This window comes from Lissotriton vulgaris, chromosome 9, assembly GCF_964263255.1.
Source record: "Lissotriton vulgaris chromosome 9, aLisVul1.2, whole genome shotgun sequence".
NCBI lineage: Eukaryota > Metazoa > Chordata > Amphibia > Caudata > Salamandridae > Lissotriton > Lissotriton vulgaris.
In genome coordinates, this window is record NC_141697.1 from 734973803 (window position 1) to 734999246 (window position 25444).

General features: G+C 42.9%; 1 protein-coding gene across 2 annotated transcripts in view; it reads left to right on the forward strand.

The window, feature by feature from the left end:
• The window catches only part of BBC3 (BCL2 binding component 3), a 41981-nt gene extending 22390 nt beyond the window's left edge, over positions 1 to 19591 (forward strand). For both annotated transcript variants that reach the window (XM_086938480.1, XM_086938481.1), the window contains exons 3-4: positions 1466 to 1659; positions 16522 to 19591. In XM_086938480.1, the coding sequence (XP_086794606.1) occupies positions 1466 to 1659; positions 16522 to 16629 (302 nt within the window). In that variant the 3' untranslated portion in view covers positions 16630 to 19591. The remainder of the gene's footprint in view (positions 1 to 1465; positions 1660 to 16521) is intronic.
• Positions 19592 to 25444: the final 5853 nt, after the last annotated feature.

Consider the following 25444-nt stretch of genomic DNA (forward strand, 5'->3'; position numbering starts at 1 on the left):
CCTACAGAGAACAGAAATAAGTAGGAGGGGGCTAACATCTCTCCCATTCTGGCAGGCTTTTGTATAGCACCTGGACTCAAGCACCTGAGGACCATCTAGAGTTTAGGCACTCACTCCACCCATCGAGCAAGGTGCCACCCTCTCAAGCTATACTGGTAAGGTGGTGGGCTGGGGCAGTGTCAGCTAGGCACTGTCATAGCCTTGAGATGTCTGAATCCTGAGGGAAAGGGTGCTCCTCCTAGAACTCCAGGCATGGGATCTTCACAGGCAAACAACCTGCTCCAAGACCCTTGCAGCATAACGCCCCAGGGCTGAACCACCTCATCCATCTCTGCCTGGCATTCATACTGCCCTCCTTAGACACTAATAGCCAATCATTCACTGCCATTTCCTATGGCGAAACACCTTCTTTAACAGTGCACATCCCCAACACTGAGGCCGAGGATAGTTTATCTCGAAGCAGCACACTCTGGCTCAAACTATACACGTAACCTTGTGAAGTACACTCAACTGAAGTATGATGCCAGGGCCCCTGCCCCGCTGATCCCTCAGCATTGTACACTCACAAAAATATAAAAAATGCAATCTCATCTCAAGGACAAACTTAAATCACCTTCAAGATTTCACAGTGATTCGAATTAGGTAAGAATTATGCATGACGAGCACAGAGAAAGCAGCTCCTGGTGACTGCTGGGGAGAACAAAGGGTGGGTCATCACCAAACGAAGTGCGGATGCGCCCAGGCTTCAAGTCATTAGGACACCATGTTTCTCACTCTTCCATTTGACAGCTCAACGCATAGAAAGATAGTCTTGGTTTGCTTCCTTGACCTAAAAGGACTGGCATACCTGATGGCATTTTTGTACGAGAATCCCCAGGGCTAAAACCACACTGTCCTGATGACACAGAGCAAGGAAGCAGCCCGAAGGCGAGAGTAACATTCCAGACAGAATCATTACTGGGATAGGGACAGTATCTGATATAGACGACACCTAACTCCCTTTCAGCAGGACTCTTGTTCATCCGGGGTTACTACTGAATAGCGACCTCCAGAATAGCATGGTACAAGAATACTGAGAACAGAACATCAATGGACAAATATAAGTTCATATAGGGAAGTATAGATTTACAAAATATATATATCTCCTAGGTACATATATGTTGAGTCGGTATAGAAAATCTAGGCTTACTTAACTTTCAGTATATTTTATTTGGGATATTTTGTTTTCTATATTGTGGTTTGTCGATAGTCAGGGTGTTCACCTTCACCGGAGCCTTGGGAGAGGGTTATGTATCGGGTAAAGTCTCCCCATACACAACAACTGAGAGAACTGGGGGCATGACAGGACTGAAGCACTTGCTGCTGTGAGCCTAAAAAAGAATACATAATAGAACCATGCAAACTAGTCTGAAGCTCAACAAATATGCATTTTAATCTGAAAAAATCTGTCTTGCTCCCTTTTCAGATCACCGATCCATTGGGGGAGAGCACTCGCGAGCGGAACAGGTGACCATGGCGGGCCTGGCCGGGCGATTGGAAGGGGAGATGGTGGCCAATGGCCGAGCCCATCGAGAGCAGCCGGGGCAGGACATAGAGCGGGAAATCGCAGCCCGACTGCGGAGGATCGGGGACGAAATGAACACTATCTACCTGCAGAGGGTAAGTCTGCATGCTGTAGGAATACACGTAATAAGACATCATCTGCAGAGTGGATATATAACAGGGTGCTTAAGAATCCCTTAGACATCAAGGAACATTGACAGGATAGCTGTGTTTACATTTTGACAAAGTATTCTTTAGTTAAAAATGACACCACTGACTTAAACATTCAGGGCACATGTCTTGCAGGGTGGCATGTATGAACGCCCAGAACGCTAACACTTTTAGACCTTGTGTCCCACTGAAGGAACAGCCCAATCACAGATCCAGAACCATCACAAATCATTAAGTTAGTGCAAAAGGCTATAGCGCACTGTGAATCTGCAGCGTTTTCCGTAGACTTCACTCACTCACTCTTGCCTGAGTCATTCACTCCACTCCCCCCTTCATCCAGCAGCCAAAGATTTCCCCTGAAACCAGGGACCACTAGAAATAGCATAAGGCGGTTTAGAGTTTGGTGGTCATACAAAAGCTTCAGATTTCTGGTAAAAGTGCTTCACGCGGAAGGAATCTACTGGTGGAACTTCCTACAGAGTGGTGGAGGGGTTACTCTAAGATCCTTTTTTAAAAGAAGGTGGCAACTGCAGAAATGAGGGGGGAGGGTTGAGAGAGGATGCCAAACCTGATAACTCGCATAATAATTCAACCCTAACCTATTATCGCCCCTTCCTACTTTTGTCTACAATCCACCCCCAAAAGACTGTGTGCCGCTCCTAAAGGACCCTCATACCCAAGCTCACATCTGAATATATCCCTAGTCCCATAAGGTTTATACACATATGGAACTTATAATTCTTGGCCTTTCATGGATCACCAGGAGGGCTTCAGGACACCGTTGGGAGAGAGAACAACCAGCCGAAACATACCGAATGATGCACAATGCTCACTCGGCTCTCTGTGACTGCCTGAATACCTGTTTGCCATTTCTTTGCTGTGCTTGCATTGTTTCAGAGTGTTCCGACGCTGCCTTTGGGCAGCATGTTTGTGCTACATGAAACAGACAAGCAGCGATTACATACATGTATATCCTGTCAGCAGTCCCTCGCTTGCCTTTCAATAAGACACACATCGCCATACTATCCACACTGCGGGCAACTCAAATAAAAAAAAACAAGTGAAAAGCCAGATTTTCTCTCCAAAATGTAACACATCTCAGAAGAAAATGCAGGGAAGAGAAGAGCGTTTATTTCTGGCTAACAAACATATTAAGACACGGAATTTTACCAATTGATTTGAAAAGGGGGGAGGGGGTTCCTATATTTCTCTGTAATTTCTTAACACTGTTTTATGGGTGGCTGCAGAGTCCTAGGGGTTGGAATTATGTGGGTCACACAAATAATCTAAAGGCGTTAACTATAAGAAAAATTTGTGAGAGTCGAGCCATCCAGGGAAAAGGAAATGAACATCTATAACATTGTGTTGGAGGCCGATTCGTCTGTATGCACTCTTTTGTCACAAGATAAAGGGGCTCATGCATCAAGCCTTTTCAAATTTTTCCCTGTTGCCTCTTGGACACATATGGTGCATTGTGGATCAGTGGTTACATTTGGTATTGGTATTAAACAGGGTGAAGCACTGTATATAGCTGAAGGTAGGATTAATTATGTGTTGTGTGGATAAGTAGAGAGGTGGCGAGAAGCAACTTAGTTGTTCGAGAAGTGGGGAGAAGCCTCTTAGTTGTTCTTTGTAGAGCAGGTCATTATGGGTAGTGAAAACCTGTGCTAATTTGCAAATATCCTATGTGCTTTCTACATTCCAAGCGCAAGCATTGTTCATGTCACCAGAACTCAACAAAATCACATGGTTTCCAAAAATGTAATTTACACATTAAGCTCTAAAATATTTTTTACGTTTGAAAACCTGGAATAAGGTATTTTTTTGTTTCAATGAACACTTACAAGCACATGCATCAACGTTTTTTGCAAACGGTGTGATTCGCAAAAATCGGCCGTTTGCGCCCGCAAAAAGGGCTTTTGCGATTCATCAAGATGTAAGGCACTTGCAATTTAAGAAATCGCAATTTATTGCGATTTCTTAAATTGCCATTGCATTTAAGGAATCGCAATTTGTGATTCCTTAAATGCAATGCATGTACCCCTTAGAAACACGAATTCGCTATTTGGGGCTGCAAAGTTTCAGGTTACACACACATGGGCATGTGTGCGCGCAACATGGGTGCACATCACAATTTCAGGGGTGCAACAGGGTATCATTTTTGACACCTTTGCATCCTTGAAATTGCGCATAGAAATGAATGGGAAGCCATTCCTTGAGCACTACCTGCAGGGTGCTGCGCACGACCGTTGGCAGACGCAGCCCCGCGCACTCCGCCGAATGCCCGCACCGCGGCGGAATTGCCGCCGCGGTAAACGTGTTAATTGCGACTCGCAATTTGCGACTCGCAATTAATCAATGTTTAGAAATCGCTATTTTAATAGCGATTTCTACATGATAGGCTTTTGAGAGTCACTAATTGTGATTCCTAAATAATCACATTAAGGACTCGCAAAAGCCTACTTTGATGCATGTGCCCCTCAGTGACCTGAGGACGTATCCCAGTTGGATTCATGCTGCATCAGCAGGATCTTGGCCTTCAATGGTTGCAGTTGGAAGAGCGCCAGTTTAAGTGTTTTGATAGCCAAGCAGCATAATAGCAATTGTCTCCTCTTGTACCTGTTGTGTCCCCGTGCTCTGCCACATATATGCCCTGACTAGGCTCTGAAGTGCAGTGCGTCCCAGGGCGGAAAAGCCCCGACCATGACCTCGAAGACAAAGGGCTTTCTGCTGTAAAATTTCACTTGGCCGTGATCACTGTTTCCACCAGTCGGTCATGTCCAGAGTTTGTCACATTGTGTCTGGTCGCTGGGAAGTAGTGGAGTGCAACACGCCAGAAGGATTTTCTGAAAGGGTTATCAGGGTAGATCTGCTTCAGAGCTCCACGCAAGCTTGTTGTTGCAGCGGTTTCTCTGTAAAGCTCCATTGTTGGCGATTCCCGCCAGTTGTTTTAGAACATTGAAAAACAACTGATTTCTGTGCCAAGGCAATGGACGAGTGCCATGTACATAAGGAGTATTCTATTCTAGTCTAACTCTATAAGCCCCGAGAGATGCTCTGTACCCGCAAACCGTAGTATAAGGCTGGCATGTACCCTAAAGCAGGGGTTTCTTTTCCCCTTTCTGAAAGTTGCATTGAAGTTCACCTGTGAGGAGACACCCGTTCTTTCAGATATATATTGAGTGGGCTTTGGTTCTAACCAGAGAGTATTTCTCTCTCACCCCATGCTCCTGGCTGTTTGGCTATCTGGTGCATCATTCCAGCCTCTGTACAGGGCTTGCATGCAAGGCGGGAGGGGCTTTTTTACACCCCAAAAGTGCACTAAATCATAACACATTAAAATCTTTATTTCAGAAATGTATTGCCTGTAGGCAACATAATTATTATTTTTTTCACTGAAGCAGGTTTTTTTTTTTAATAAAAAAAAAACAAAGTAGTTCTACCTTATTATAGCGGTGTGCTACCTTCATGTCACTGATCTGAATTCCTGCAGCAGTAGCTCAATGTTCAAGCTTTCTACGGTCAATTAAAATAGCACTAGTGAGTTTGGAAATGGTAGCACTTGCCATTTAGCGCTCCATAAAGTGACAAAGTTGTGGTAGAAATCGCTGTAGAAAATACATCAGGTCATTATTGTTGCACTAACTGGATGTTTCAGCCTTTCTAATCCTGCTGTGGCGCTCCTCTCATAAGGAGGATGGCATTTCCTTATATTACGAATGTGGGCACAAAGTTTGGATGTAAATGTTGGTTCATAAGAAAAATCAACATGTCATGACCCATTACAGAGCATTTTTTTCAACTTAAAACAAAGCACTATTATCAGCATAAAGCATCTCCTTGCTAGAGCCTGGCACCCCACTTCCAGGATTACTTGAGGCCCCCCTACGGGGGCCCGCTCCTCAAGTTGAAGACTCCTGCTCTGGAAGGACACACAACCAGCAAGGTCATTTGAAAAGGCACAAGACCCACAGCCACTGTGCGACCGCACTGTCACAACTGACTGGAGTTAGACAGAGGGCCTCAAGGCCACCACAAAGATACCACTCACTATGCACTCTACATTCACACAGGTTACGCGTGAAGACCCTCTGCCTCACCACAGTACACCTCCATGAAGATAACCCGTGCCGCACCCTTCAACCACCAACCCCAGAATAATGTCTGCACAGGCTAAGTAACAGCTATACACCAAGCTATACAAATACCCAGTTACATAACAAAGCAAAATCGGTCACAGGTATGTATATGTATATATATATATATATATTGCATGTGTCTGGTGTCTTGAACAACTTAAGACATTCTCAGTGTGCATTAGGGCACTCAAAATATTAAAAACATTCCCTCTAGTCACATTAGTTGAACTCAGATACAAGGAGGCAAACTATTCACACTACAAATATAAAACATAAAATGAAACACCAATAGTGTAAGCACTTACAGAAACACATAACCATTATGTTTAACCATCTGCAGGGTCATTTAGACTGGTGTAAACACAAGGTGTAAAATTGCAAATGGTTGTAATACTATTTTTTAAGGCAGTTGAAGTTGAGGGAGGGGGTGGGCATCATGACCCCTTCAAGGTTTTCTCTCGTGAGACATGGCCACCCCAATAGATAACTATGTTAATAGAACTGTTACGTGTGTGTTCAAAAAATGATGTAAATGTGTTCAGTAGTTTGAAAGCATTTTATAATATAAGGGTTATATATATGTAGCAGGAATTCAAACGGACATTGGTTGTCCACAGACATAATGACGTACAAGGAACTGATTGGCTGTTAAGAACTGAGTAGTCCCTTTTTCTGTCATGTTTAATGCTTGTGGACGTCTCACGTCGGGTTCCTTGGAAAAGCCTATGTGGGACATGCAAGTTACTTATGTTACCACATGCCTGCACACCCCAGAAGGGTGAAAAAAGACGTATGTGCTTCAAAAAGTGTGTGCTTTGTGTACCAAGTTCCTTAAACATCTGAAAGATAGAAGACTTTCATTTCTAAGGTCGAGGACTTGTTATGCTACGTACAAACAGAGGCCCTAAATTGTACCGAACATGGCAACCAGGCATGCAACTATGACTTGCACCACATGGGATAAAGGCTGCACTGCACTTCAGAGCCACGCCAGTGAAGTACAGTATATTTCATATGTAGTTCTGCAGTCATGCTCACATAGGTGTATCCTTTGAAAAGCCCTGAAATGCATTAACATAGCTTAAATTAAGGAATGTTAGGATTAGAAATGTTGGTTTAGTCAGATAATTTACGCAGACTATATCCAGGATTCGAATTATTCCCTCACACGTGTGTAAGATGCATGAGCAAGTGCTTCCTAACGTGTCGCGGTATGTGGGGGTATGTTGCCTCCTTACTGTTGAAGCGTCCCTTTTCCGACGCAGTACTCCTCCCGCCCGTGCCTACCCTTTGGAGGCCCGAGCCCTGGGGCGGCCTGACCCGAACCTCGGGCCTTCTCGTCTTCACGGCGCAGCTAATTAAAATGATTTCACAATCTCGGCCTGGGTGTAATTATGCGCCATTAGTGTCTCGGCTTCATAAAACAAGGCAGCTCTCTTGGGGGGAGGACTTCTGTCTGCTGGGGTGGTTGGAGGCGAAGGGGAGAGCTCTCTCTGTTCGTACCAGGTCGGTCTGTCTGGCAGCTCTTTTTGTACGTTCAGGCATAGTTGATGTCTGTCAATTAGTGACTAAAATGTCTGAGTACCCAGGGAGGCCAGGTTACCACGAGTGGGACAGATAAGAGACTGCAGGGCCGTCAGGAATTTTAAACGGAGAAAGGTAGCACCGCGTTCACCAGAACGAATATTATAACAGTTTGATCCAACGGGGAGGTTTTATTCTTGTTTTACAACTCAATCCCCTTGGTAATCCACACGTTTTTTAGATATTATTGGTTGCGCGAACAGAATAACAGGATCGACCAAAGGGAAAAGGTTTCAGTCGAGTTAATAGACAATGAAGCCCGGTGACAACATTGCTTGAAGTCACTGCCCCTCTGCCTCTCACTCGTGTTTTCTTTGGCAGCTTCATGACACACTCTCGTCAGTTTACAACTTTTATTGTCTGGTCGTCAGCGCGTCAACGCGTGCCTCGCGTGCACTTGTTATCTTCTGTTTGATTGGAGTTGGAAGTGACTATTATCAAACAAATGTCCCCTCTTATTGTCAACTCCCCTCCACCCCATCCACTAAGCTAGGGCGGAGAGAATGGGGCATTTGATGTCTGCATAATATATATGTATAATAAAGATTCGTTTGCAGAAGGCCACTGAGACAATACAGATTAGACTACATTTTCAAGCTGCTATTTTCATCCCATTTTTAAATCCGGACTACAACTTGGAGTGCTCCTGGTCTGATGCTGTTTCTGCATTGCAGGGCTTGGTTTTGCCTGCGGTCCCAGTGAGCAGGAAAATTCCAAGTTTCACCTGCTCTGCTGATTGCACCTGTTACCCACCCTTGGTCTGTAGCCCCAGAGGCAGATTTGGAACCAGTGCCCTTGTTTTACTACTCCTGACATCAGAACCGAATGCTTATTTTTAGACTCTTGGCTTGATGTACAGCCGGAGGGTCTCATTTAAATCAGATTTTGCAATGATGGGATTGTTTGCTCGCCAATGGGTGCGGCTAAAACCGATGTAAGGGAGGAAGTATTTCTGGTGAAATAGTTGTTTCTAGTTTATCATGCACAGAAAAGAGCCATGGAGTTTAATGCTTTAATGTACACTTATATATATACTTAGCGACTTATGCCAGTTAAATGCAGTTCCCTAGTAGGGTGCTAGAATTGTCCAAGATCGTGTTGTGCGAAGGAGTGAGGGCAGGAGTTAACCTTAACCTGTACTTCAGAGTTCACAGCCTGAACTGTAGGTTGATGTGAAGCAGATTTGATCACTCATATCAGAAACAGGACGGCGTAGCAGAAACCTATTTCTGGTTCGACAATATACTCTTTAAGAATTTGCAGAAATACTTCATGTTCAGAAACGTTCAGTTCATGGAAATATCATGGCAGCGTCGAAAACTCGCAAGGTACATCTGACCTCACAGAAAATACTGATTTTAAATTAAAATACACTTGAGTTCTGTGATGGCGGGTGTAGGGTCAGAGCGTCCGGAGCCATGCCAGATTTTCTGGCCAGATAACCTGGCATGGCTCCAGCCCTCTTTTCAGGACAACCATAGACTATCCATATTTCATTTAATGTTAACTTTTTTTTAATGTGATGGGCTTCCTAACGCACTTGCCATTTCTAAGCACTGTAAATTACAGATGTCACTGTTACCAAATGTAATGGTACCCAATTCACCAATCTCAATTGAAAGTTGTGTCCTTTTGTGACCTTCTGTTCACAGTTTGGTAGAGTGGTGGTCGTATGTCAGTTCCACTTATCTAGATAGCCTCAATAGCTGGTATGGTTCCATTCCTGCTGTGCCTATGTTGGACAACAAAACCCAAGTTAAGCTCTTCTTGGTCATTGATAGGTAACCACCGTGCAGCCTCTTAATATATTAACTGCTGTAGGAAATACAGTCATGAATATAATGAACTATTGACCATCACGAACTGTCAAAGGTACAGTTAACTACTTACTCTTGGAATTCAGAGAGGGGGTGTCCTGATTTTCTTCCCCTTGACCGATGGTCAGTTTTCAACTTTTTCCAAGTAATCAATATGTCACTCAAAGATCAATAATTAGAATGAGGGACAATGCAGAGAATAGCATTACTATTGTTAAAGGTGCCCAACTTGTTTCTTATCTCAGCTCCATGATTTGCAAGGGTGGCACAGCCTCTTTACAACCAGTGGTCTATTAAAGGTACAAAGAGTCATAATGCACACAAAGAAAATGGGACCCGCTCTTCCGTGAGGTAGTGTAAGACAGCTATAATTGGGTACAAAGGTCAGGTAACCCCTCTGGGCCCCAGCCTCACAACTGCATTGATAACTATGCCTCTCTGTATAATATGTAGCAACTCCTTGAGGTTAAAATGAGAAAGTGTTTGTAATGCATTCTACTCATTAGTAATGTATGGGTTTGCCTGCCTTTCCCCGAGTAGAGTTCTAGTAGCTGAAAACTATAACATGGAAATAAAAAGTGTAACATAGATTAGGATAGTGGGGTATTGCCATTGATGGTATGGCTTCCTAATGCTATCAGGATCGGGTACCTCCATCCTCTCAAATCGCAGATTTCATTACAAAGACTGAAGTAGGTTTTTTTTTTTAAGTAGAATCTTCAGTAGTGTGGTGAGGGTATACTTGAGTTTCTGGTTGTGTGTTGAAAAGGTTGGTGGTGTTTGGGGTGTGTCGCCAGAAATCTTTACCATTTCTGATCCATGCCATGTGAAATACTGGTAAGTGCATTGCTGGACTTGAGGTATGCGCATCAGGTAACAGACTACGGGGCCGCCTTAGGGTCCACAGATCCCTTTACTGTGGGATGTTTGTTTAATGTGTTACAGGCCTTAGAGAGGTGTATTGTTTTATGAGGAGTAAAGCATTGTATTGACCTCAATGCGGTCCTCCTATTGGGTGCCTCTTAGCTCTGTTGGATGTATGTACATTGTTCTGACTGTGTTCTCTTGTAAGGTTTATGTTCAGTACTGTTGTTCGGGGGGGGGGGGGGGCGGTGAGGCTCAACCATATGGATATCGGAGTTGTTTTGACTGATATGACTGCAGTCTGGGCGTTTATACCGTGATGTATATAACCCTCAGGTGAAAGACACTGGGAATTTGATTATGAAGAATTGTGACATTCATTAGCTGGCTCCTATATTCGATTGGACTTATAGTGTATTTCCTTTTTCACCTGGGGAGACAATATCTCCTGCTGCTACAATGCATTGATACTATTTGTGGGTGGGAGGGAGGTAAGGGACGAGCGCACTAACTTACAATCTTCCCAAGAAATAGTTTTCAAAATCGTTTCCAATCGTCATGGCAAACGAAGGGTGGTAAATCAGATCATCTTCTGAATATCATAAAAATCGCTAGCGTGAGCAGATGCAATAAAGTTGTAGATGTCGACGAGTCACGTTTACAGGCGCATTTGACGCTGTCAGTGAACTAGAGAAAGTGGAAAAATAAAAAAAAAAACGTCTGCAGGTCCACCCAGTTTAGTTAGAAAGAGTTAGCACAAGACTACATGCAGCCACCCCCTTACACAGCCCACTTCCACATTTTGTCCGCGTTTGTTTACTTTAAAAAGTGTTTCGGTTTCAAATGAAATCAAAAAGTTCAGCACGGAGTAAAAAAAATCGAATCCAAAAGCCAGCCGAGGGCACAGAACAGGTTTCTAAACGCAGTACACGGCCCGTTGGAAGCTGCAGTGTGGCGGGCAGCCTGAGCAGGCAGCATCAGGCTGCCTCGCAGAGAGGCATGCTGACCGCACCAGTGTGGCCTTGTCCTTCCAGGACAACAGCCGCCCTGCGTGCCTGCGAACTTAGTAGGCCCTCCCGGTCCGACCTTAGCGCCCCGAGCCTGCACGGTGTTACCTACCCTGGACGAGTGACGCTCGCGCCGGCAGCGCAGCGCTGATATATATCCCAGGCTATTAATATCTGGTGAGTCAGCGCCCGGTCTCGTGCCGGCCCGTCTGTTCGAGCTCCGCCCCGTGGCCTCGGGCCTTGGCTCCGCCCACACCACCGTGACTTAAAACACAGGGCCCGCCCTCCGTCTGTGACGCGGCCTCTGGCCCTGCGCCGAGGCCGCCTTCGGCACCTGCCCTTTCCCACACTCAGCGCGCCTGTATCTCCAGAGGACAGCGCCCGCTGCCTGCAGACTGCAGAGGCGCAGGCAGCGAGGCGGGAAATCAGAATTGTAAATCATTCCCTTTATAGCTCCATGCTTCCAGACACGCGTCGCAAAACCTCGGTCTCTGGGGTAAAACCCACGCCTAGAACGTGTCGAGGCGATGCTACAGTTCAGTAGGTTGAAGAAGCTGCGGCAAGCTGTGCAGCCTTCTTATCATCGCTTCAAATGAACCCGAGGCCTACTTGATGAGCAAGGAAAGGGGAGTGAATAAAATGTTATAGTAAGACAGAGGAGAGAGTGAGTGAATCATACAATCGAAAGAGAAGAACAGAGAAGTATAACACCAGGGCACAAGTCGTAAAAAAAGAAGTGGGGGGACGCTGTCACCAGCGTGACGTCACGACAGGAAGTGACGTCACGAAAGGTGGTGTTTTCGCTTTGCACCTTCAAAAGCAAATGAGTCAATATGATGCACTATCTGAGTAGCAAGATCCAAAGGTATCACGAGTGGACTGTGCAGGGGTATTAGACGTTTATGTGTACTGTTATCGGGTACAATCTTAAAAGGCACCTCAATCTGAAAGCTAATTTTAGATGTTCCATTTCTTTTCGGCTGCCTTTTCACTGAGTAACACTTCTCAGCCGAACAAAACCAGCCCAGCATCCGTCGAGTCTCCGAGGCAGCAGGAGGCCTGTGCCAGCATCGCGCTCGAGACTCATGGCGTCCTCCCCCTCATCCCTGGAGCTGCCTCGGCGCTGTGAGCTCCGATCTCGTTCCTGAGAGGCCAGAGTGAAGTCCAGCTGTTTGCCAGGGGGGACGGCGTCCACCCGGTAAAATAAGTGGGGGGACGCCGTCCACCAGCGTGGTACCCCGACTCGAGCCCTGTATAACACTGATAAACTTTAACTTTAAAGAATATCACACTGGATGGGACCTCAGAGGTTAAAGTTTGGATGATTGTGGTGTCCAAACCAGCCCCCACGACTCTCCCTCAAAAGCCCTGTTAACCTTAACATAGGTAAACCTTATATTGACTGTAGATTATAGCAGCAAAAGCAGTCCTGCAAGATGAGCGGTCTCGTCCACACTAGCGGGGCTGTTGCGGGCACACAGGAGCAGGGCCTGTATTAAATTCAACACAAAGTCCTGGGAGACATACATTTCAGGAAGGTCCGCACTCCACAGTTTCAGTTTCAAAAAAGCTTTATTGGAAACTGAGACTATAGAGTGCGAGCATTCCTGACTTTTGTGTTGACTGCAGATTATGTACATCTGAGCAGATGAGAAGAGTTACTTTACAAGTATTCTCAAAACTGTGCCATATAGTGACCTAACATTTGCTGGAACCAGAGTCTTTGAGGATTACTGTTATATTGCACAGTCTATTGGTGCAATTAGTTTTCATACCATTTTGTTTATAACCAATAACTATGTTTGTTGGTGCATTTGTCCTACTGCTGCAGTTTACAAGGTGCATTTACTCTCGTCAAAGTGGTATCTATGTTAGCAAATAAACTTTTATTTAATCAATTCACAAACCGCCCTGCATTTCCTCATTTACTGGGTGAACGCGCGTTCGGTTTGCAAACATCCCCTTGCAGTGTCTCTTACATAACAAGCCCAAGCCTTTTGTTTCCTTGCGAAACTTGTGCAGACTCTATCTGATGTTAAGCTGTCTTCTTGTCCTCTGACAGAAGATCTGGCTCATATGAGAAGTATTAAATGAGGGTGTTCATGTAAACAAGTTAAGAAGCATACATTTTGTGCTGTACACACTAGCAAACATGTCACTGGAAGAAAGTTATATGCCTCGGTGAAGAAATGTAGCAGCTAGTAGCAGTTCCATCTGCCTGGTGTGATAGGGGAACCAGAAGACGTGTCATCTGTCTGAATCTGCCATACCAATCATCATTTTTTTTATGCATGTCTGAAAGTGTAAAGACTGCAGATGAGCCCAAGAAAGTGCACTGACATATTATTGAGGTTGATTGTCAAACAAATACCAAACGCATAAATACTTGCCTTGTGCACCACTTCGTTGCAAAAGTCCTATTTTAGAGTAACATCAGGCTGGTTAAAGTGCCTTCCAATGTTTGGAAACATCACAAACTGTCCTGTTTCTGTAAAGGTGGATTGATGGCCTCAGGAAAATGGCGCATCCATAAACTGAAAATGCAGTTCAATAATCTGTATTCCGTGTTTTTCCCAACCCAAAATGCCATTAAATTGATGAAGAGCAAGTACTGCCTCCAATTTTGGAAAACATTTTTTCGTGGAACTGTTTATTTATAGCTGAGGTCCTCATTTATGGTGTATTCAGCAAAGTAGAGCTCTTTGTGCTGTCAAGTTATGGCCATCTCAAAACATTTGAGGGGCTGCAGAAGAGATGACAACATTTATTTCAACAGTCAGCTTTTGTAGCAAGTACCCATTTTTGTTAACGAAAACGTAAAGTGTGGCTGGAGGAATTAAACGAGCAGTCATTTCTAATGGCATTTTTTTGAATACTGCTGGAGTCTACAAGCCCACTGCTTTAATCAGTGCAGTCTGAAATGGCTTCTACTGGAGGTCAGCTGCTACATTTGCAGCTATGCAGTTTTTGAATATGTTAACATCCAGTTGGCCAAATAAAATGGGTCAAAAAGGTGACATGGAGACTATCCCCTCTATTTAACCATCTCATGGTGGCAATGACCAAATAATGAATAATACTCAAGAAATGCGCAATCGGATATGTTGGTGGTCTCTGAGTCTGGCTTGCAGTTGACATTTGCTATGGTAAAAACCTCAATTTCAGGGGCACCATTGGAGGACTTAAACGCCGTGAAAGGTCTGCCTTCGTAACATGTGCCATATATCTGACACTTAACGCCCCTCCCTGTCATGCAAAAGGGCCATGCAGGGTTTTTGTTGCCAAAGCATCACACATCACATGGAAACATAGAGGGTCTCCAGATTCAAGAAGGCCCTTGACCATAACTTACCCCAACATCACATAGAAACAACTCAGGATTGCATTCTTCTCATACCCACAGAATGTTGCTTGGGCATGTCAGCACAGTTCATTCATAAGGAGCCCAGTAAATGTTGACATGCCTTATTTCATTCACAACACAGAAAAGTAAATGGTCGCTATTGAAGAGGCAAGTGTTCAGATGATTAACAGAGAATTGACCGAGTAAAGGGAGGCATCTTACCCTACAAAGGTCTCTTTTGCTGTCCACATTCTCATATGGAGACCTTCTGACAATTCTCTATTTCGACTGTAATTTCACTGATGTGCCCTATAAGTATAGTTCTTCATATGTATTAGCACATTTAAATAAAAGTTTATTTGCTAACATAGATACCACTTTGACGAGAGTAAATGCACCATGTAAACTGCAGCAGTAGGACAAATGCACCAACAAACATAGTTATTGGTTATAAACAAAATGGTATGAAAACTAATTGCACCAATAGACTGTGCAATATAACAGTAATCCTCAAAGACTCTGGTTTCAGCAAATGTTAGGTCACTATATGGCACAGTTTTGAGAATACTTGTAAAGTAACTCTTCTCATCTGCAAATTCTACAAAGATGAAGTGTGCGGATCTCAAAGTTAAGGTAGATGGCTGAGAAAAGCATGGACAGCACATAGCAACCAGTTTTTGTTTTCATACCCCATATCTTGTGAGTCAATAATTCTACTTCTAAATACGACTGTGACTGTCAGAACTGGGCGAGATAATTTACGCTAATTATCAGCTCAGTAGTGGATTGCTTCTTGCCTAAGAGACATTAGCAGCAGATAAGGACTAGATAATGCCAGTGCATACAGTCATTATGCACAAATTACTCACCCTACCCTGCGGTCCTGGCAAACTCTGCTGGCAACTACCTTCAAGGAGACTGTGTAACAGCATCCAAGCTTCCCAGGTGTCTGGAGGGTTGCCAGGTATGCTGCAAGGCGCGTGTGCGCGAAATACAGGTGTGAGGTGCTGGCAGCACAATCCAGCCCAGCTTAACAACATAGCAATGTCCTTTGTTTACTGTCGCCAATGCAGCCTGCAGAGATACAAGGAAATAAACATATAGAGGCTAGCAGATATTGCAACAACACAGCTTAAGGCAAATCTAAAAAGATTGGCAAATCTAAAAAGATTGGCAGGAAGCTGTTGGTGGTTGATAAAGGGATTGATTAGGCCAGTTTGTTGGGTGGCTAGAGTGATAATGCGGGAAAGTGTGCGGAGGGGGAGTGAAAAGTTTCTTTAAAAAGATGAGTTTCAAGAACTTTAGTAGGTTAAGTGACTGATTTAGAATAGACTCTAGACATTGGCAAATAGTGTTAAGAGCAAGAAAGCTTTTGTGGAAAGTACATGCAAAGAAAGTGGTTTAATTACACCCATCGCTCAGCATAAGTAGTTCAAACAGAATACAGAGTTTTTGTCATTCAAGAGCTACTTTCCCCTCGGCAGATCCTTTTTTGATTCTAGCGGAAAAACATCAGGCGTGTTCCTCGAACAGGAATATATTTACAAAGCATATAACACAGTTTCAGTAAAATATGACCAACTCTTAGAACATTAAGGTAAGTGTGTATGTTCTTGTGAAAGTTAGGCCATTGCTACTCCCAGAGAACAGACATTCCTCTTCCTTGCTCTTTTAACCTTATAGAAAAGCGAACACAATGACACATTTGCTGCAGTAAACAACTTCAGAATCTTCTGAGCAGCAGGCAAAAATGGGTTTAATTTCAAGTCATGGGTAGCAATTGCTCAGTTGTTGCTCTATAAGCCTTTTGAATCCGTTCCCAATGAGTGCCTCCTTGCTCTTCCCCTGAGAACAATCTTGAAAGAAAGTATGTCCAAGGCTAAATAAGAAAGATGGTATTTTGCTCAGGTGCACTTTCTTCCTTGCTAATTCAAAATATGCTTAGTTACATTGAACAGTGCTTTGAACAAGTTACCAAATTTTCATTGCTTTGTCTGTAATAAAGTAGCTTCTGCCTATTTGGTCTAATCATTTATCATTGTTTTCATTTCCAGGCAATGGAACAACAGGGGCACCGGGTACCCCTCATGTGGCACGTCTACCACTTCATCTCCCAGGTCCTTGCTGTGTTCTTCAACCCTCAGGGTGACATCATGCCATAGCAAGAGCCAAACCAGAATCCCGGAAGGTGCTAAAAAAAATTCTATCACAGAACGGGTTTCAGAACATTTTACTTCTGCGGGACAGAAGCAGGCAACAAGAGAAAGAAATTGAAGAGGAGAGTTTATTCTTTTGAAGAAATGTAGCAGACTGAAGATTGACCTGTATATGTAAAGCCATGGTTGGTGCATATCCACTGAGCCGGTTAATCAGTGTCTTTGGTAAACAGTTTCCATAAGTTACAAGTCCAAAAGTGTGTAATCACAAGGAAAGGACCAGCAGTTGTGCTCCACATTCCTCCAAAACTCAGACATTTTATTAGGTGTTTGGTAAAACCTAGGTGCGTGACTACCATTGAAAAGGGCTCTTGACAAATTAGGATGTTCACATTTTTTGCATTGAACTCACCTTTTGTAGGTAAAATGTGAAAGCAATATCTTATTATCAGACCTCCGTTCCAAACACAAGTTGAAACGTAGAGTCCAATGGTGGTCATGAATGTTTGGTTTTACTCCACATCAATGTGAAAGAACCCAATGCACTAAAATGGTCTAATGTTTATCGCAATTTTCTCCTTCTTGTTTATGTGAGATATCGCGACCGAATAGAGGCCATGGGTTCAAAAATCTGGGCATTCCGCTCATATTTCAAGAGTGGAATACACTGCTCATAGATGTTTCTGCTGAAGCTCTCAACGTCCTTGGGATCTTCAATGCCATCGTTCTTGCAATGTGAATACGTGTCGACAAGGCTCTGTCTTCCCAAGGGGATTGTGATGGTATGATGCGCTTGTTAAATAGGTATAACTGTACCTAACTACTGGATATTAGCACAATTATGTTGCATTAAACAGTATAGCCACTACGTAACAAAAAATGTAGCCACTATTAATTTTCCACTCGTGCACTGAGTAATCCCACTATGAAAACGTTGCAAACTATAAATAGACAATCAAATATAATTTGCACTCCTAATGCATCTTAAAGGGAAATGAATGCTCATTATTTTTACATCCAATATATTTCTTTACTTTCCAGTTGTGGATTTGTGAAATTACACCTTACAGTGAAACGACTGCAAAAATGTAACACATTACAGTTATCACATAATGTGATGTTGTGCACAACTCTATAGTAAATCTAAATAGACCATAGCGTCACTGCCTTTTCACTAAGCTCTAATGAACAGGATTTCTATAGAAAAACGACCTGAACAAAGATTTTCACAGCCACATGAACAAAACAACTGCTGTATGTTTACTGAAAAGTACTAGAAAGTAGAATGAGCATTCCTCTTTTATTTGCTGTCCGGGCATGATATCTGTAGCAAAACATTTGCATACGGATCTTATTGATTGAATTGCATATTTTCATACAGTTACAAAACTGTGGCCAAACCCCCAAATTATCTAAAAATTAAAAACTTTATTTAAAGGGATAAAAAGATAAAGCAGTTAGAATTAGCAGTGCTGGACTGTCTCGCCACCCCTGATAAATAGAAACCTTGGTGTATTGTCACTTCTAAAAGTGCCTTCTGTTTCTGCGTTGCAATGGGCTGGAGCCAAGCCATCATAATACTGCAAATGAGGATGAAGTCCTGAAACATCAGAAAAATAGCAAAATCTGTCCTCCCACTAAGGCATTTAGCCATTATTTATTTATTTATTTATTTTTTTACCAAAAAATAAAAGCAAAAAAAATCTTCTAAATTTAAAAGCACACAATGTAAATACAAAGTTAAAAAACACAAGACATAGAAACCTCTAGCGGCCTTTCTTTGGTTTATTTTTGGGGAGGCTAGATTTTGCTTGTTTTCATAGAAGGTTTTTGCATCAACTGAGAGCATATTTTTTTTTCTTCCTCCACCAACTGAGAGGGAAATTAGGTGTACATTACATGCCTCTACCTTTCGAATGTACAGCAGCACTGAGCAAGGAGAGTTGACATGGGATGTTCAGCCTGGGGTTGTCTGAATAACTTACAAATCTTGTGTGTCCAAGGACATTCAGAAGGAGTGGGTATATTCGAAGGGGGAGAAAAGGGCTATAAACCAGTGTCTTAGATCACAAAAGTCTCCTTTTCCCAAAAACCAACACTTTGGAGTGCACCAACTGCCATTTCCTTCAGTCAAAGAACAAGTCACTCAGGTATGCAGTCACACTGTACACGTTAAAAGTGTAGTTCCATATCAGGCAGACCAAATCAGTCTTGTATGTGATATACTGTATTTATGTACCTGCTTCTTTTTCTAAGGGCTCAAACTGACTTTAACTTTTGTCGGAAGGGGCGGTGTCACAGTAATCAAGACCATTCCTCTAATGAAGTGGGTGCTTTTTGGATTGGAGGTTCACCCACAAACAAGCTTGAATGGGCTGTGCCTGTTATGATGATTAGGTTGGCAATTTCCAATCTAGTCTATTCATAATGTTTGAAGCACATTCTTTCAGCCAACGGAGGCAGTTGATTATTTTCTAATTTTCTCAAGAATTTTAGAAATGAATAGCTGTTAGTTTCTCAGTAAAACAACTGTCTCAGCTAAGTGCTTTTATGGGAAATGCTGATCTTGTTCGACATTGGGAGGGAAAAGGGGTCTGATCTGGTCTATAGCACTCATTCTCGCCTTCAGAATCCTCCCGTCCCCAGGGGTGTGAAGGGTTCTGTCGATACCATGACTTCTTGCCTCCTTTGCTGAATTTCAAATGGCTAATTCTACGCAAGGGCCTGAAAGCATTACTATGAAAGAAGGGGATAATTCACATGAAAAGAAATCTACATTTCAGTCTGGTCCCACACTCTTATGGTAGCTGTTTACTTAGTCCAAGAGATGGTGGATAGAGCGAAGTATCCTGTATATATTTTGTACAGTTGTGAACTGGAAATATTTGAATTTTTTGTGTACATTTTTGATTACGTTTTGTACATGGATTTTGTATAATTCATTTTCAATAAAATTGGATTTACGGAAGTCATGTTTTGGAGTTATTAAAATAAATTGTAGATTATGGCATGCTGTGTGGAGCTAAGGCATGGTCTTCAGGTACTCACAATATTAAGGACCTCGTACATTTTAAAGATGTGCTAAGAGTCTCTACTTTTACGCTCAATGACAGTGTGTGTGATCTAGGAGAATATGGATGGATTCAATATGTCCTGTGCTGCTCACTTGGAAGAAAGCCTATATCCCAGCAGGAAACAAGTTAAAGCAAAATTCTATCTGACGTCTCCAGCACGACCTGCAAAGAGCGTTCCTGAAAATGTTATTTCAATCCAGTTTTGCTCATAAAAGTTAACAACTTGATACTGAACCAGTAATTAAGTCTTCCGAAGTCCACTCCCTTGGTTTCTGCCCTCCAATGGTAGGACCCATTAACCTATTGAAAAAAAATGCAAACTGAAAATGTCAACATGCATGTCAAGATCCTCCCCAGAATGAACGTCACGTGGTGCCACATTTTAGAGGCACATTTTTGGTTTCAGGCTTTTTTGCCTAGTGAAAAAGGACACTTCCGGTTAGAGTCGCATGGAGCTTAGAATGGGACTAAAAGCGCTGGAGAGGACTGGTATAAGGAGACCTAGGGGACACCTCTTATAGGAAGAACTGTTATTATTGTGCAGAGAAAGTCAAAGTGTACCAATTTTGCTTTGGTGTTGACATCTTCACATACCTGGTTGAACGATTTCCTGACACTGAGTGAGGACTTCAGAACACATTTATTACAATAAAAACTTTGAGTCGTTTATCAACACTATTAATAATTAAAAGTCCAAAGGATCCCTGTCCCGAACTAAAGGCGACATTTGCAATGGAACTAAAGGTAGGCACTTTCTTCCCCCAGAACCAGGAGCTGTTAGATGTGATGGGTTTGGGTAAGTTTTTCAGGTCTCAACACAACGTCTCATTTGGAGATGGCATTGATACATACACCTGCGTAGTTGTTCAACATTTGAGTCTTTAGTTTACCGAATCCAGAAAGTCACCTCTTAAATCTGTTTCCATTGTGGTGCCCAGAAGGGATGACGTGAATAAGGTAGAATGTAGACAAGTAACACTGAGCTCTATAAGCCATAAAGACTGTCTTACACTCGGGCCCAAAGCTCAAAAGCCGTCAAACATCATACACCTGGTATCTTCTACTCCAAGAGGGCAGCTCGTCTCCAAGCTGCTGCGTTCTTCACTAGAAGGAGTCTCCTGACTAGCGCCACTGAAAAGTCTCCATAGTAGATTCTACAATAATCCATACACGCTCACAAAGAGAAGCACTATGATGATTACAGGTCAAGAGTAGACCAATGTAGACACAGTTTCAAGCCTTCAGGCTTTTGCTTTCTCATGTTTAAGTTGTTGTCAAATGTGGATGTCAAAGAATAGTTGGAATTATGGCTCTTTGACAACTTCTACCACGTGCACCTTCAGCCATTCCCATTTCTGTTTCATCGAACTGGGGACTTGAGATGTTGCAACTTCCTGTTCTATTGTAAAGGTAGAATGGTCTGAGAGTCATCCGCATAATGTATATCACAGCTCTAGAAGATGCCTTGACGTCTAATGACGTCTTGTGCTAAGTTAACATCTAGGGATTAGCTTGTTCTAATGAAACAGCAAAAAGACTGAAAAACAGATCGCTCTTGAATCACAGAAATCAGAAACCATATATAAAAGATTAATTTGTCTGGACACATGCAGGTGCCAGTGTGGGGGTAGAACAATGTACTTTAAAGCTCTCTTTGGATACAAACAGATATGTTATCTATTGCCACATGCTGAAGATGTCCTCAGAACTGACAGCCCCTGCCTCCTCAATTCCCAGATCTACATAAAGAATAGATCTGAACCTGTAGTCACCAGCTCCCTACACTGCCCACTCATTGGCTTGGCCCAGAAGGAAGTATCAGTCTGAACATGCTGTCCCTATCTTCCTGTGCCATTCCTGCCCTCATACACCAGGGGCTGAGAGAACAGGGTTAAGCGTGTTCTCCACTTCCTTTCTACCCACCCTCTTCAACCAGAACCGTAGAGGAGAACTCATCTAAAACTCTACCTGTCCTTTATGTGCCAGGGCCAAGGTTGAAGGCTGCATACGCCTGAGCCTGCCTCATGCCCCAGAGAAAAATAATATAACCAGCCTAAGACGCCTCAGCTTGCCCTTTATACACCAGAACAAATGCATATAGCCAGCATTAGAGTCATGCTGCTGTCCCTCAGTGGCGAGCAGGTCTCAGTGCCAGAGTCGAGGGGGGTTTAACACAACGGGTGTTCATTATGTGTGTGTACACGTGTGTGTGTGTGTGTGTAAACACACACACCTTTTCACTGAAACCAAAGGTTAAAGGGATGTTATAGTTAGTTATGTAATAAGATCTTAAATTACATTAAAAGAAAATATAAATTCATTGAAAGAAGGTTAATGTGACAATAGAGTGAGTTTTTGAAGTCAGATAAAAACTTACGTTTAAAAAACAATTAAACTATAACTTGCACCACCGCCATGCCCTACTCATGTCTTCTAATATTATATCACTCATGACAAGTTAAATGACATCGTTGATGACCTCTCAAATGACATTATTGATGCCACACCACCGGTTCGTTTTTCAGGCCTAGCTGGTTGTGCTGCTGCAGATATCTAAGGCAGCATAATTAATTCAGAATCCTGCGATGATCCAGTTGTGGAAGAGCTGGTGGATGTGTGGTCAGTGGCTCCTGCTGTCTACATCTGTCTGATGCCATGATGCACTCTGTCTGCCCAGCTATGAATGTAGCTCTGCAAAACACCAATGTGGTAATTATTTCTAAATGCTGTGGGCTTATTTTTTTTTAACAGTGTTCCCCAAGTGACCAATCAGATGCCTGCTTTAATTTTTATTTTTTATTTTTCCATGTCCTTTTGGTACCATATTACTCCTGCAAGAAACCTAGAGCTACTGATAGAGTGATGCCTCACTCATGTGAGATCCCGGTATTACCACAGGACCAAGATTATTTTTTTAAAGTGCTTAGTTTACTATCAAACGGTCATTTTATTTTAAGTTTGAGCCAGGGGGTTTCTTGACAGGTCTAAATAGCTAACAAATATTGTATTTGTTATTAGAATGTCTGCATTTTTAGGTGTCACTGTTCCACAGCACCTACATAAATGGTACCTAACCATAGTAAAAATGACTCCTAATAAAGCCACATCTGATAGGTTGGTGTGTTTGCATTAATTCAATTGGAAGTAGTTACAACCCCCTTTCCAGCATTACGTTTTGGATATCACTTGGGTTACACCTTGAGAAATCAGTCCATATTTTTTTGTGGACATCCTCTGTTTTTAGGGATTACTCAAAAATAATTTAGAGAATGACATTAAGAAGATACCACTTTGAACCACCTCAAGACCGCAAGGTCCATTGGTTTCTGTACAGGACTAGAGGCGTTGGAGTTCCTGTGTTCTAGTAGAGCAGTACCGGGAGGGAGTAAGCTCACCCATATAAAGGTTTTGGTTAGTAGTTTGTAAAGTTCAGGTATTCAGGAGCAGAATCTGTTACCTCTCCATGCTTTGATAGCCCTTCATTCAAGTTCCCATACCTCTCTAGTGCTACATATGTGCCACTCTCCCAACACACACATACAGTTTCCTTGTGGGTTACCCTGCAGGCCAGTGGTGATGCTCAAGCATGCTTTATTACAGTAGGGTGGTGCTGTGAGTCTTGTTCTTCATTCTAGATTGTAACTCTTGACCTGATGCACTCTGCCCCTTTCTGTCTGAGACATATCTTAACGAGCCCAGTTCAGCATCAGCGCAGCAATGACCAACCGACTCCACTACATGAAATCCCTTTAATTGCTCTCCTCTAAAGTAAATGGACTGGGTCACTTTATTAAACTAAAGATGGGTTGGGAATATCTCACCACGAAAACCCTTGACATAACTTTTCTGCAAGAGATGCACTAATCAGATTCAGAATCAGAGAAATTACATAGAGATTGGGTAGGTACGACCGTCAGTTCTAGTTACACTAAACAGGCAGACATTGAGTCAGTGACTCAGGTCGCAGGACATTCTGCCAAGAAATGTGGAGTGGCAATTCCTTTTGGCAAAACATTGCTGTGAGGATTGTGAGGTATTATATGGTATGGTTGTGCTGCACTCACAAAACTGCCTTGGGTCCAGTCGGGCTCCTTTGCAAAACCTTTAGATGAACCATGGGTTGCCATGGCTTCTAGTAGCGAGGCTTAAACAAAGGAACTAGTGTAAAGCAATTAGAATCACCAAATAACGAAATAAGAAAGTCACAAAACGCGAAAGGCATCCAACACCAATTTATAAAAATAGATTATATTTTTATAAATTTTTAGACACCAAGATGAGCAAAATCCATTTGAGAGTTCCATAGATTTAGATTTTTAAGTAAAAGGTAAATCTCAGCTTTTTAGTTCAAAGCACGGACAAACATTGGTAACCGTAAAGTTAAGAAACTTTTGAAAAGTTTAAAAGAGTTGTGTCGAATACTCCAATCCGAGTGGGGTAACCAATTCTGGCAGGAAGACGGTCAGGGGCAATAAGGAGTGTTTGGACAGTTACCTGGTAACCAAAGCAGTCTCGAGTCCAGTTCCACAGTTTACATCAAGACCGCCATGGACTAAAATGGAGTGTCCCTGATGCTAGGGATGCAGGATGCTGTGGACGCATAAGATGCTCTGAGTGCTGTGCGGTTGATCGCAGTGTCCTGGTGGTTATTCATCATCCACAGGTAAGGTGGGGCGACTTCGGCCAGAGGGGTCAGTGTCCCTCGAAGTCCTCTTTGAACCATTAAAAGGGCAGCTACGGCTGGGCTACTGATCTCCGTACACAGTGGAAATTAGAAAAGACCCGGTATGCATTTCTTAGGGACTTAAACCGAACGCGTTTGTAATACCCAAATTCAAGCTGCCTCCGCAAACATCCCTTGCTTTCTTCCCCAAGTAGTACTCTGTAAGGGGATGGTAAACCTGAATGTGTCTGGCCTATGTTACCATGTAGTAAAATCGAGCTATACTGCAACACAGTAGCCCAGCAATATAACTTAGGATTTGGCAGCGCCCAGCCTCCTCTCTCCTTGGGTAGGGAGAGTAGTTTGTATGATCTCCTTGTATTTGAGTAGGCCCATATAAATTGACAAAATATTTGTTCAAATAAATGAAGGATTGTGTTATTGAATTCCAGGGAGATTGTTCTGAAGAAATATAGCAACTTCGGGAAGTAGGTCATCTTTACTACATTACACCGACCAATTATGGTTAAATGTAGATTATCGATTTTCTTAAGTGCTTTTTTAGTGTCTAAAGATAGTGGGATCAGGTTTTCTTCCACTATTGAGTCAATGTTGGCCATAATGGTCACACCCAAATATTTCGCTTTTGGGACAACTCGGCTATCGATCCAGGCTATATTTTCATTCAGAATTATCTGTGTCTTTGTTTTATTTAAAGCATACCCTGAAAGTTTCCCAAATTCCTGAGCTTCACTCTCCAGAGCTTTAACAGCGCTTTTAGGATCAGGAGTGATGATTGCCAAATCATCGGCATATGCCATGATTTTTATACTGATGCCGCGCCTAACATCTGCTTGTATTTCTGGATTTGCTTCTATTCTATTGATGAGTGGGTTTATAAATAGGGCAAAAAGTAGTGGGGAACAGGGGCACCCCTGTCTTGTCCTGCGTGAAATCTCTATTGGTTCAGTTAAATTTCCATTAACCATTATTCTGGCCCTAGGTGTTTTATATAAAGCCTGAATCGCCTGCAGCATAATTGGGCCAAAACCTGTCCATTTTAAAACCTCCCATAAAAATAACC